Here is a 13,483-nt window from a genome sequence, read left to right as displayed (position 1 = left end):
TTATCTCAGCGAGAGTAAATAGCCGCATTACTTGTATGAAACCAGACGGCTTAATTGTATTCTTTTCGCTAGCCACGATGAAAATTTGAGGATTTTCATTCGCAACTCAGCTTTTTGATTGATTAGTGACTCTTCAAAATGTGAATAGACGAAGGAGAGTGCACGCTGACTACGTTATAAGCAATTGTGTGCAAAAAATTGCGCGTAAAATGTTAATGTTAGAAATGTGCTGAAAGCACTAATAGTCTCTCTTTTTCTGCAGTGCTGGAATTAAACAAAAATTGTTCTGAGATTTTGTAGTGTGGGTTTTACATAATTTCAATACATTAAAATTATTTGTTACAAAAATTTACACAGACACCCACCCATATCTTGACCCGGAATGAGAAAAATGAGGTTTTAATCAAATTAATCAAATTGTGCATTTTAGTCAAATTAATCAAATAAGGAAAAAATTAATCAAATTGGGCATTTTTGGAATGTCACCTCAGCGTAAAGAATTGCACAGAGGAAGCTCAGCTCATGTGTAGCTGGAGAAAGTGGTTCAGATGTGATAGGCGATTTTAACTGTCAAGTTTTCTTGTAGGCTTTGTACCTGCCAATCAGTTTTTGAAGTTTTAGTTTGAAGGTGACAAATTTCTGGCATTCTATAATAGACAATCAAAACCAAAAGGCCAAAACAGAGTGCGCAAAGGAGAACCAAAAAATTGAAAATGATAAGATCTTTTTACTGGCTGTTTTCTCACGATGACCAAGGATGTTCACATCCCAGTGGAGCCAGTGTCAGGTACTGTTTGTTGCGGATGGAGGTACCATTGCAAAAAATTGATAAAGAATGTAAGATTTGCGGTTAATAGTGTGAATACGATGTAAGAATTGCGAATTTTAGCGTTGAATGAGGTTTAAAAAACAATTCACACCTAAGAATTGCAAATCTTACCAAAATTTACTGAGTATCTTCACCGCCGAAAATGTTGCAACAATGATATAAGAACAGCAGTGAATGCGTTGAAGGTGGCCAATAAAAAACAATTCACCGCTACGATTTGGAAACCTTACAGAAATTAATCGCTAACTTTACCAAATATCTTCACCGCAGAAAAGGTTACAGAAAAGATGTAAGAACAGAGACGAATGCTTTGAAAGCGGTAAAAAAAATAATTCACACTTAAGAATGTGAAATCTTCTAAAAATTCATCCCTAAATTTACCAAATATCTTTACCACAGAAAGTACAGCAAAAAATAATCAAGAATAGCGGTTGATGCGTTGAGAGCTGTGAAAAAAAACACCGCTAGAAGCTGCAAACCACGAAAAGTTTCTCCGCTAAGTGAGCACAAGTTTCCGTCAAGTCAAATTTTAAATAAAACTGTGTAACAATTGAGGAGAATGCGTTGAAAACGTTGAGAATTTTACCGCTTTGACAACAGAATTAACTGAATTGCGCATATAGCTACAGAAGTAGTCAATTTTTGGAAAATAAGGTGTTCTGTTTATGATTACTTTATACTACTCTTAAGTTGCCATTTGTGTTATGACCCACATCAGTAGGGAGGAATTATATACTCAAACGGTTTCATGGTTCAGTCAACTTTGGCCGATCATATATTTTTTCAGAAATAGTGGATTTGGTAACTCACGTAAATTTACGGCTAAAAACCACTGTAATTTTTTTGTGGTGAATTTTTATAAGATTCGCGATTTTTGGCGGTAAAATTTTTATTTTCCTCGCCCCACATGGGCAGTGGTGAATATCTTTCCCGCAAAAAAAATCACCGGAAGATTCACTTTTTGAAAATTTACGCTAAAAAATGACAGCTAAAAACCGCAAATCTTACTCTGTTTCGACACATTTGTTTTCCATAACGTTCATTAAATCTGACTTAAATTCACAGGACATATCATTGCAGTAAGTGACAAATGGAGCTTTGGAATAAGAAGCTGTTGGCATGAAGGAGGAGTGAGGTTCGAACGGCATTTGTTCTTGTAAGAATTCCGGTGACGGTGGTGAAAACAAATATTCCACCACTAAGAAACGCAAATCCTATAAATATTCACAGCAAAAAATCGCAAATCTTACAAAAATTCACTGTTAAAAAACGCAAATCCTACAAAAATTCACAGCAAAAAAAAACGCAAATCTTACAAAAATTCACTGTTAAAACAGATAATTAGACAATTCACATCCCAACCATTGAAACAATTTTCTTCACTGATGTCGCAAAGGATCTAGATGAAATGACTCAAATAGATGAGGTACATGGGCAATTTGATCATAAACTGTTAGAGAAAATTAATCAAGCGTAAAACTTTTGAAAGCAGTGCAAGCAGAACAAATGAAGTTTTTTAACTTCCCCAGCCTTAGATTTTTATATGAAAAATGTAAGCAACTGTTAACTTTTTTAACGTAGCCATACCCTGCAATGCAACAAGACTCGCGAAAAACGACAAGGAGTTCCTTCTTTTTAACTCTGCAGCTTCACTGGAAAACTGTTTGAAATTTGTTTACTTAGCTAAAAAGTTTTTTAAAACTCAATCGAAATTAGTTCACTCGCAATCAGAAGGTTACAGCTTTTTGAAGTTTAATTTACTTGCTCAAACGGTTATTTTTTACAGTTTCTTGCGTTGGATAATCTAACAACAAAAATATCAAACGTTGTCCAAAGCCCAGCTTTTTCTCAACTGTTTCTTTTAATCAAAAAATTACAATTTTTATAAAAGTGATTTTTTTAAAAAACAAAGATTGCATAACTCAATAGCATAACAGAACAAAACAGGACAAAATAAGTTTTCTTGGAAAAGGTTTGGTTAAATAACTGTTTCTGATTTAATATGACAAGTTTATCAATTTTCTGCGCAAAATTTTTAAAAGAGTTAACGCCTACTTCAAACTTTCCTCAAATTTAATCCTTGAACAAGAATGGCCAGTTTCCAAAGCAGTTAATAATTCTATGAACCTTTTCCCTGAGAATCGCAAGAATCGCCATGAAAAATGGCCGAAAAATGCAGTAAGTAATAATATTTACCAACATTCTTCTTAATTTTTTCTTTCATCAGCAAATCTGATGTTTTATTTTGAACTGAAGAACAATGAAGATAAAAAATTTGCCAGAAAAACCTTAACCTGTGATAACTCGATGTATGGCTTGAGCTCGACATTACTATTACGAGGCTTCCTTGCAGAGGTTCAATTGTTTGCTCAATACTGATTTTCAAACCTACAATTTGAACAAAAAACTGACGGATGCTTTTGTTTCTGAAGGCTTTTTTCTTTCATGTTAGAAATACTTCGTGTAAAAAAGCTTCAAAAAAACCTGATCTATTTCATGAGGAGCTCAATTTTGAAAATATCTTTCAAATCCGCTTTGTGTGGAATTGCCGATTGACATTTGTCTTCCAAAATAGAACGCCAAACCGTCTCCTTTTGTTCCAGACCCACCAAACCCAAAAACAGGTATTGGCCAGACCGAGCAGTTTGGCCACCTCTGGTCAGCGCAAACAGACTTTGGCTACCATTGTCCGACTGAACAAACTTCGCCCAGAATATTGGCCGGATCTAACATACGCTGGGCCAGACCGTTGTCCGGACATTTGGCCAGACGGATCAAATCCTGGGACAGACCCACTTAAGTGTGAAGAAAACAAGCGATTCAAAGACCAAAATGAAAATCGGAATTTAAGTTGAAGTCTAATAATCGAGAAGTAAATGTTGGTTACCAATGATGGGCTCTTTTGAAAAACAGTGCGTATTGGCCAGACCACCAAAGACCGATATCTGGTAATTGCCAGACAGAAAACGCGACCCAATTTTCCACAAATTTGAGTTGGGCCGTACCCCCCCCCCCCCCCCACCTGTCCGCGACCAAGGTCTGTCTGGCCTATACGCGTTTTGGATCGCTGACTTCATCATGAAATATCAGTTGAAGTGTTAATTCTATATTAAAAACTGCTGTTTTGGAAACTTTCAAAACATTCGGTGCATTATATGCAAAAGTTTAGCGTTTGAAGGGTCTATTTTTAGATCGATGCAGCACTGACTTTCATCTGAATTCTCGAAATGTTCTTCAACAAATGCTACAATTTTTTGTCATAGTACATTTGAACAACGGGTCGGCACCAAAGTCAGAAATTTTTTGACGTGTTTGTTAGAACAAACTGAAGTGAACTCAGCCCCAACCATGCAAAAAAACTTTCTGCATTTTAGTCATGATAAAGAGCGCGCGTTGCTTTTTATTGAGCTTAAAAATGCCCGTATTATTGACTTTGTATAATTTTTATATTTTCGTCAATCTATGCCAACAATTCTGCTCGCATGCTTATATCTGTGGTACAATACAGCAGCATGATCGTCACCGCTTAAGTAATTACAAAAAGTGAGTGACCTTTTATAACCAGAAAAATCTCAAATCAATCCGATAGCAAATTATTAAATTGTTCTCTAAGCTTGATGTTATTATTATTCACAGTATCGTACATCTGGCTTTTTCGAATAAAAGTCATCATTGTCGTTTCTGTGTGGAATTATAGCATCAATTATACCATAATATAACCAAAACTTAGTTTCATTCTTACACGTCGTTCGTTTGGTTCTAAATAGTTTACGAAATTTCTTTTCTCGTTCTTTCTCTATTTTGTCATTTTTCTTTTTTTTATCTCTAGAATTATGGACAGACTATGGTGGAAAATTTCGCGGACAAAATCGTTAACTGGTGACACGATGAAGACAGAGTTGAACAGGTGTTTGACAACCTTCGACCTTCTAGTTATTGGAATAGCCTCTACAATGGGCAGTGGAATCTATGTCTTGTCTGGAACCATCGCCAAGACTATCTCTGGACCTGCTTTATTCATATGCTTCCTTGTTGCAGGAATGAACACTTGAAATCCACACTTTTCCTTCATAATTGATTAACCAAAGTAAAATATTCTTTGAACGATGACCAAAACTTCAAAACTCTGGGGCCACCATACCAACTTTGACCCCCCCCCCCCCCCCCCCCGCCAGCCGGCTTCTGAAAATTCTTATGATACCGTGTTAGGTTGGTTGGTAGAGAACCTAATGTAAATTGTGCATAAAGCTCTACTTGTACATATAGAAGTAGCTCTACTTGTTCAACGCATAATGACTAAAGAAATGAATCTTTGAGGAAAAAAGAACGAGAGAACTGGTTATAAGATATGCCCAACTGCAGGAGCATTACACCGTTTGGCGTAATAGTTAGCACACTAGGCTTGCAATGAAGAGACGCTGGTTCGAACCCAGTACAGCTCCATTTTCAGTTAAGCGCCTTCTTATACCCCCCCCCCCCCCCCAGAGATCATTGAAACGTGAAAAAACGAAAGATTCGAAGTAGAATTAGGTGAGAAAGGAAAGTGTGATTTAATGCAGGAGCTGCGAGTGGTATGTCAGCAGCGTGCTATGCCGAATTCGCCTGTCGTGTACCGAAAGCCGGCTCTGCATACGTGTACATTTACTTAACACTGGGAGAGCTTGCAGCCTTTGTGATTGGCTGGAATCTCATTCTAGAACATTCTCTAGCAGTAGCAGCCATTTCTCGGGCTGCGATTGGTTATATCGATGCTCTGACAAACGAGGCTGTTCAGAGCTCTCTTCCGACTTATTTACAGGAACATTCCTGGGATTATTACAGCGTCATTTTCATCATAATCATTGGAATCCTCGTTTGCTGCGGTTAGTATAACATTTCAACTCATTCTACATTTTCTAAACAACCTATATTAAAACAAGCCAAGCCTTTTTCAACATACATAACATGGCAATCAGGTTATTCTAAAACAAACTGTTCCACTTTGCTCCGTAACAAACTCAATTTTGGGAAGAAATAAGGGTTAATAAAGAAATAGCAGGTTATTCGTGCAACTTATCGATTACTAGTTATTAATTACTGGTTGCAACCCATCATTGAGCTAACCCCACAATTTTCAACGACCCAAATTAGAAAAAGATTATGAATAATCTCGCATTATTCGTACTTTCAAATAGCAACTTTCAAAGAGTCAAAAATTCTGGCTCATCACATCAACTTCTAAATGATAAGATAGAGAAACCTTAATTCAATTATTGAAGGTAATGAGCGAGGGAGATGCTTCTGAAAAAAACTTAATATTCTGCTTCTTTCCTATATGCAAAGTGAGGTTTTTCTGTTGACGTCTTCGGTTTCGAAGTTTATGATTAGTACATAAATAGCTGAGCTAATAGTAATTATGATTGGTAAATAATAAACAAAAATTCGTCAACATGGTAGCTTTTTGGGGCTCTGGAACGAAATTGTGAGCTGTGAAGAAATGCTTAATTTTCTCCCTCACACTTCAGATATTGTCGAAATTTGTCAAGCAGCATGTACGTAAGCAAACAGATTTTCTTTTTCAAAAGTTGGCAATATTCTCATCGCATCTTTGTGACAGCATTCAATAACCGCTTAGTATACCAGCAAAAAGGAGTCATCATTTAAAAAAAATGGTCAACAAAATATTTCTGGTAGGTTGTTAGCAATTTTTGACCGATCTCAAGTAGGAATGATCAATACTTGATTGATATCACATGCAATATCTAATACTAAATTTTACAGAAAAAGTACATATGTACTAAATCGAAAATACTCAAAAATTACAAATTTGATATCTAATAATCACATTTAATAGGAAAATGTACAATTCATCAAAAGCTATAATTACTATTAAAAAACAATAGTTGTCTCACAGTCAACTCACGCCGGATCTTTCATTAATACGGTCTGCATAAATTTCAATTAAAACAAAGCCCTTCTCCTAAAAGGATATTCGGTTAACTCCTGGCGGCAAGTCAACCCAAACATAATTGCATAAATTGACAGTTGTCAAATGTCAAAGAGCATCACTAAGACCTTATTTGAGTACAAAGAAATGATACGTAAATCGCATTCATGACAGAATAACCTTGAATAAAAACCCAGTTGTATATATGAACTAGGGTGTCAAGACATTTCACTTAATTCTATTATACACAATGCCATTTAACCCTACCTTCCGTTTTACACAATACCAATATTGTGCATAAAATTAGCATGAAATGGCCCGTGGGACTTGACTAAAAACTATCACCACCAAACATGGAACTATATTGTCCGCTTAAGCATGTTAAAACATCCTTGTAATAGCGATAGCTAATTTGTCCGGACAATTGAGCCAAAAGATCCAAAGGTATTGGTAAGATGACCTTGAGTATTATGGCACTGGGTAAAATTGTAGGTTGGGTTAATGTCATTGGGTAAAAGACTTTGGGTAAATAGACTTTGGTAAAATGCAATTGGGTAAATTGTAATGTACTCCCAAAACTCGTGAGCAAGTGGAGGAGGACTAACTACGAAATTCCATTGTAAAATTCTAGATACTATCTAAATGTACAAAACACGCAACAAATAAGTAAATTAAAACGACCTCTCTCTCTCTCTCTAACACTGGGTAATATTGGCTGGTCCGGGGTCCTCCAATCTCTACGTCTACATATAGCATTTCGTATTTTGCAAATTTATCAATAAAATGAAGATAATTATGGAGACAAGAAAAATAAAGGCACATGTTTATGAGCTAACATAACAGCCTCACTTGTTCGACAAAAACTACTATTTAAGCATCACCTATTTCGTACCGACTTTTATGTACATCAGGTGATCAGAAATGGTGCAATGTTTTATGCAGATCATTAATTATTTTATTACATGTCTGTTTATGAGCTAACATAACAGCCTCACTTGTTCGACAAAAACTACTATTTAAGCATCACCTATTTCGTACCGACTTTTATGTACATCAGGTGATCAGAAATGGTGCAACGTTTTATGCAGATCATTAATTATTTTATTACATGTCTGTTTAGGAATCAAATCGACAACTCTGTTCATGAAGTTCTTCTCAGCCATAAACATTCTAGTTCTGTGCTTCGTTATTGCTTGTGGGTTAGCTCTGGCTGACATCAACAACTGGCAGGATTTCCTCCCTTTCGGAGCTGCATCGATTTTCGAAGGCGCGGCCACGGCCTACTACGGCTTCATTGGCTATGACATCATAACCGTATCCAGCGAGGAAGCAATTACCCCCGGCAGATCAGTGCCCATAGCCATTATGTTAACTGTGTTGATAGAAAACATTCTATACTTGTTGGCTACAATTGTGTTCACTTTGATGATTCCTTACACTGAAATAATCGAGGATGCTGGGCTTTCATCGGCTTTCGGCTACAATGGCTGGAAATGGGCCGAGACTGTGATATCTGTAGGTGCCGTTGCGGCCATGACTGCAGCTATCATCATGTCTGCAGTTGCAATGACAAGAGCCGTCTATGCTATGGCGTGCGATGGGACCATTTTCAAATTTTTAGGCAGAGTAAACTCCAAAACTCAGGTTCCAGTTATTGCCACAATAGCTGTCACGATAATCACCTGTCTCTCAGCATTCTTTATCGATCTGGAAGAGCTGGCTCAGATGTTTTCTCTTGGCACCTTGCTAGCGTATATGCTGGTTGCGCTTGGTTCAATCGTAATTCGATTCCACCCTTTGGATTTGATAACGGGCGAGCCTTTTGAAGTAACCAAAACATCGGAAAATGCGCCCTTATTCAGAAAACACGACACATGGCAAACTGAACAGACTTGCGCTCTGCTGGCTTTTGTCGTTTTCACGATTTTTGCAAACGTTTGTCTTGCTGTCATTCCTGTAATCGATAACAATGGGGCGGCCGTATCCTGTTATATTCTCTTGGGTATATTTTGCCTGCTAATGATTGGTTCACTAGTTTATTTTTCCTACATTTCAGAGGAGAACCAGTTACCCGTTGAGTACAAAATTCCATTTAGTCCATACTTTCCCGCAGCCTCTGCGTTTTTAAACATGTATTTGATGACACAACTCAACTTGCTGGCTTGGACGAGGGTAGGAATTTGGCTAGTTATGGGGTTGGCGGTCTATGCTTTTTATGGAAACTTCCACAGCACTCTGGAAAATACTGACAGGGTGGAGAAAGATATTGAAAAAATTGATCAGAGGTCAAAAGTTCAAATATTCAAAGAGGACACATCTTAAGAACTTATACTCATATCAGAAACAATGTGTAGTATACTTATTTTGCACACCGAACCCTGCATAATTAAATAGTCTAACTTAAATTTCCCTGCTATCTTCCATAGTTTGTGTTCACCTACTTGGACTGTGGCCCAAGATGTAAAGCCCCATAGGTCTCATGATAAAACAACAATTTTTCGGTTTTTCCTATTATAGCCCCGCCCCCAAGCTTAGTGGTCAGACAACCAATAGCCCCCAATCATGGTAATTGGTGCCCCCAATACCATAATGGGGGCTATAATTTCATGGGGGGCTATAATGGGAAAGACCCCAATTTTTTTTTATTATTATTATTATTATTATTATTATTATTATTATTATTATTATTATTATTATTATTATAGGTTTACGAACCATTTATAAACTCAAAAGTGCTTTCAAAATCAAAATTTAAATAAAAAAGATTTAGGTTTTTTGCGATAATCCAATTCATGGGGTATTAGTTTCATCTCAAAAGGCAACTTATTCCATTCAAAAGGAACAGCAAAACTGAAGGATCTTCGCCCAAATGCAGTTGTGACATTAGGAACCTTCAAATTGTATGCATATTGGCATCTAGTCACCTTATCATTTCGGAAAACTAATGCGCCCAGATACATCGGAACTTTCCACGGATGGTGAACTAAGCGGTGACCAAAAAGTAGAATTTTGTAGAGGATACGTTGTTTCATGGGTAGCCAATGAAGCTCTTTGATATAATTTGCTGTTGGTGAACCAGGTGATAACCTAAAAATGAGACGACATGCTGAGTTCATTATACTCTGTAATTTCTGTATAATATTCACAGGTAGTCCATAGTACAGTGAGTTGCAGTAATCTAGTCGGGAGAGAATCATTACCCGAACAAATTCGATCAAAGACTTTCTGTCGACTGTGTCTCTGATGGAATAAATTTTTCGCTGGAAATAGTAACATCTATGGCACACGTAACTAACTTGTTTCGCATATGAAATTTTGGAATCTAAGTTGAAGCCCAATAAAGTAACATTGTTAGAAAAATTGGCATCCGTTTGAAGTTCAATATCGCAATTTAAACTATTCTTTCTACTAACAAACATGTATTCAGTTTTATTCGAGTTTAATTTGAGCTTAGCACCACTGAACCACTTTTGGAGAGTCGTAAGTATAAAATCAAAAGCCCCCTGATTTATCGAAGCATGGTAAACAAAATAGATAACAGTGTCATCGGCAGAAAAATGATAATTGACATCAAGACGTTCAAACAGAACTTCCAGAGGAACAAGATAGCATGAAAAAAGAACGGGACCTAGAATAGATCCTTGAGGAACAACCGTTTTTATAGTTCTTGGCATCGAATATTCACCATCAATCAACACTTTTTGAGACCTACTACTGAGACAACTATCTAGAAAGCTAAGCACTTTATCTTCGAAACCCTTACTTGTTTCGAGAATTGAAAGTAGTAATTCATGATCGAGAGTGTCAAAGGCAGCTGATTGATCAAGTCCAATATAAAAAGTGCTCTTTGTTCTATACAAATTGAGGAGCAAATCATTTGTAACCTTAGCCAGCGCTGTTTATGTAGAAAAAAACTTCCTGTAGGCACTTTGGTATTTGCTTAAGAGACTATTCTTTTCAAGATGTTTACGCATTTGTATGAAAGCCGCCCGTTCTAATAATTTTGAAATGTAACTCAGGTTCGAGATAGGTCGATAACTGGAAATATCTTCATTGTCAAAATTTGCTTTGGTCAAGTGGGGCCTAACAATGGCCAGTTTAATGGACTGGGGGAAATATCCCGCCTTCAGCGAAAGATTAAGAAGTTTCAGGAGGTCGAGAAATTAATGATCTCAAATTGACCTTACAAGATGTGTCGGAATGATGTCCAGTGGAGATGTACTGTTTGACGACGTCAAAATTAAATCTCTAAACTGACTTATCGACAACTCTGTGAACGAATACATTGAGTTAACTTCAGTTTTCAGAATTTCTGGACCTATCGCAGTCGAAATCGATGCAATAATACTTTTCACTTTAGATATAAAGAACTCGTTGAAGTTGTTTGCAAGCTGTTTTTTGTTTTCATATTTCGGGAGCTGTTTTACATCTTGACAAGAAGCAATTTTAATGTGGCAAACTTTTTACGGCTACAATTTTCCATCAACGCATTCTCTATGTACAATATACGCTTCTCAAAGAATTTTTCAAAATACATATGGGTAACATTTTCGTATTCAGATTTCAGTACAGATAATTTCGACTTTCTGTATTTACGCTCTTTTTCTCTCTTCTTTCGTTTCAATCTCAAAAGCACATGGTCAAAGAATGGGCATTGATGCTTAGTAAATATTTTTATTTTGAGTGGTAGAACGGAATCCAAAATATTCTCCTCAAACCTTAGATACATATCCCATGCTTCATCAATACTTGAGACAACATCGAACTTGAAGCACGACTTGAATAACTTAGTAAAACCATCAGAGTCAAACTTCTTCCAATTTCTATACATCAAACGTTGTTGAGATTTGCGTTGTTTCACACTGCTGAGCGAGAAACAAATAAACGAATGGTCCAAAGAAGTAATGAAGCTATTCGATTTAACATTAATTGAAATATTGTTTGACGCAATAATATGGTCAAGAATCCCACCCTTTTTTGCGTTTTCTCAGAGACGTACTGAGTCAGGCCGTAATCTTCAAAAAATGAGTTCCACATTTTTGATGCATCGTTATTTACATTTAGTGAAATGTTAAAATCACCCAGGAGATCAACCTTATCGAATTGTAGCCTTTTCTCTTCAAAAATAACAGTAAAATGATCAATGAAAGATTTAACGTTTAATCCAGTTGGTCGACAAACAGCGATTACTAAATATCTGGTAGCCCCAACAGTTAAAGAGGCATAACAGCATTCAAAATATTCAGAGGTAAACTTTTCAAAATTTTCCAAATGGATATCATATCTGTAAAAGACGCAAATTCCACCTCCTCTTTTATTCACTCTTGGTGCACTATAGGAAAGGAACCCCGAGGGACAACACTGCTTTAGAATAAAATCGTCATCTGAGTTGTTCGTAATCCGCGCTTCTATAAATACTCCCAAACTAATTTCATTTACTTCCAAGAGGGCATTTACGTCTTTAGTTTTGTTCCTGATAGATCGTACATTATGTAGACAAATGTTTAGTTCTGTAGATTTTTGTTCCCTCGATCTTTGTTTCGTCGATCTTTGTCTTAATGGAGGACTGACTAGTAGTCAAATTTGATCCACTTTTTTAGCCAATCACGGGCTGCTTCATTCAAGTAAAATCTTGACACCGTAACGTTTTCAGGCCAGAAAATAGGTAACTCAACTTTCTCCTCATCAAATATAAATACACAATGGACGGCTTTCAGGAGAGCCTCTGGCTTCGAAATTTGGCGAATGTGAAGTAGTTCGACGTTATTTTCTATACAGTACTCCTCCATTTCTGATGCTGTTATGCTCTGACTCAATCGAACTACAGATAAATGACGACGCTTCGGGGGCTTTTCGACATCCTTGATGACTTCTGGATTGGTGTTCATTCCCGTTTTTACCTCATTAGTTGATCTTACTTTTCTCTGTACAACTTCAAATTCAAAATCATCAGCTTTTCTCTTTTTGTTTACTGTCGCACTGTGATGACTGGATGAGCTGTCATTTCGATTACTGCTGGGTCCACTTTTTGCAGCTTTTATAAAAGGGAATTCCGGTTTCTTTATCAACGCTATCTCATTGCGTAGCATTGTCACTTCACGGATCAAAGAATCAACACAATTGAGTTTTTTCTCAACGGCCGTAATTCTTTCCAGCGCAGATAGATCTGCAGTAAAGCTAGGAGTACAACCAGCACATGACCAGTAGATCATTCCTTTGGTATTTGCAGTACTTGAAAACCCCAAACAACCAAAGTGAACATATATCTTCTTACATTTGACACAAAATGCACTCCGTTGTACATTGCAAGGCTCGTTACAAATATTGCAGAGAGGTTCGGGCGGTGGCAGTGATGGTGGGGGCACCATTGTAACCTGGGGTAAAAGAGGAACTAAGTGAAGTCGCCGCTAGGGGCCTAAACTAATTAGTTAAACAAATGTGGAGAACGCTCACAACAAATATTTGACTAAGAAAAATGTTTAGGATGGCCAAATGTAGGGAAGCAATCAAGCAGATGCGGAGAACGCTCTCGCCAAATGCTTGATACCAAATATGGAATTTTAGATAAATCTTTTATAATATCTAAATAAATAAGTAGAAGAAAAGTAGTCAGATACCAGTGAAACCTATCTGAGGTCTCGTATTGTTTGGAAAAGTCAGATACCAGTGAAACCTATCTGAGAATTCGTATGGTTTGACAAGTAATAAATATGGTTATATTTCGTATG

The 13,483-nt window shown here is 36.8% G+C and overlaps 1 protein-coding gene across 1 annotated transcript; it reads left to right on the top strand.

Annotated features, from left to right (window-relative positions):
- Nucleotides 1–5,374: 5,374 nt before the first annotated feature.
- On the top strand, nt 5,375–9,160 carry LOC142335521 (cationic amino acid transporter 2-like). The gene is made up of 2 exons (XM_075384062.1): nt 5,375–5,691; nt 7,876–9,160. Exons 1-2 carry the CDS (start codon nt 5,403–5,405, stop codon nt 9,075–9,077), a joined length of 1,491 nt encoding a protein of 496 aa, XP_075240177.1. The 5' UTR covers nt 5,375–5,402; the 3' UTR covers nt 9,078–9,160.
- Nucleotides 9,161–13,483: the final 4,323 nt, after the last annotated feature.

This window comes from Convolutriloba macropyga, chromosome 2 (assembly GCF_964194025.1).
Source record: "Convolutriloba macropyga chromosome 2, txConMacr16.3, whole genome shotgun sequence".
NCBI lineage: Eukaryota > Metazoa > Xenacoelomorpha > Acoela > Convolutidae > Convolutriloba > Convolutriloba macropyga.
This window is presented reverse-complemented; position numbering and strand designations above follow the sequence as displayed.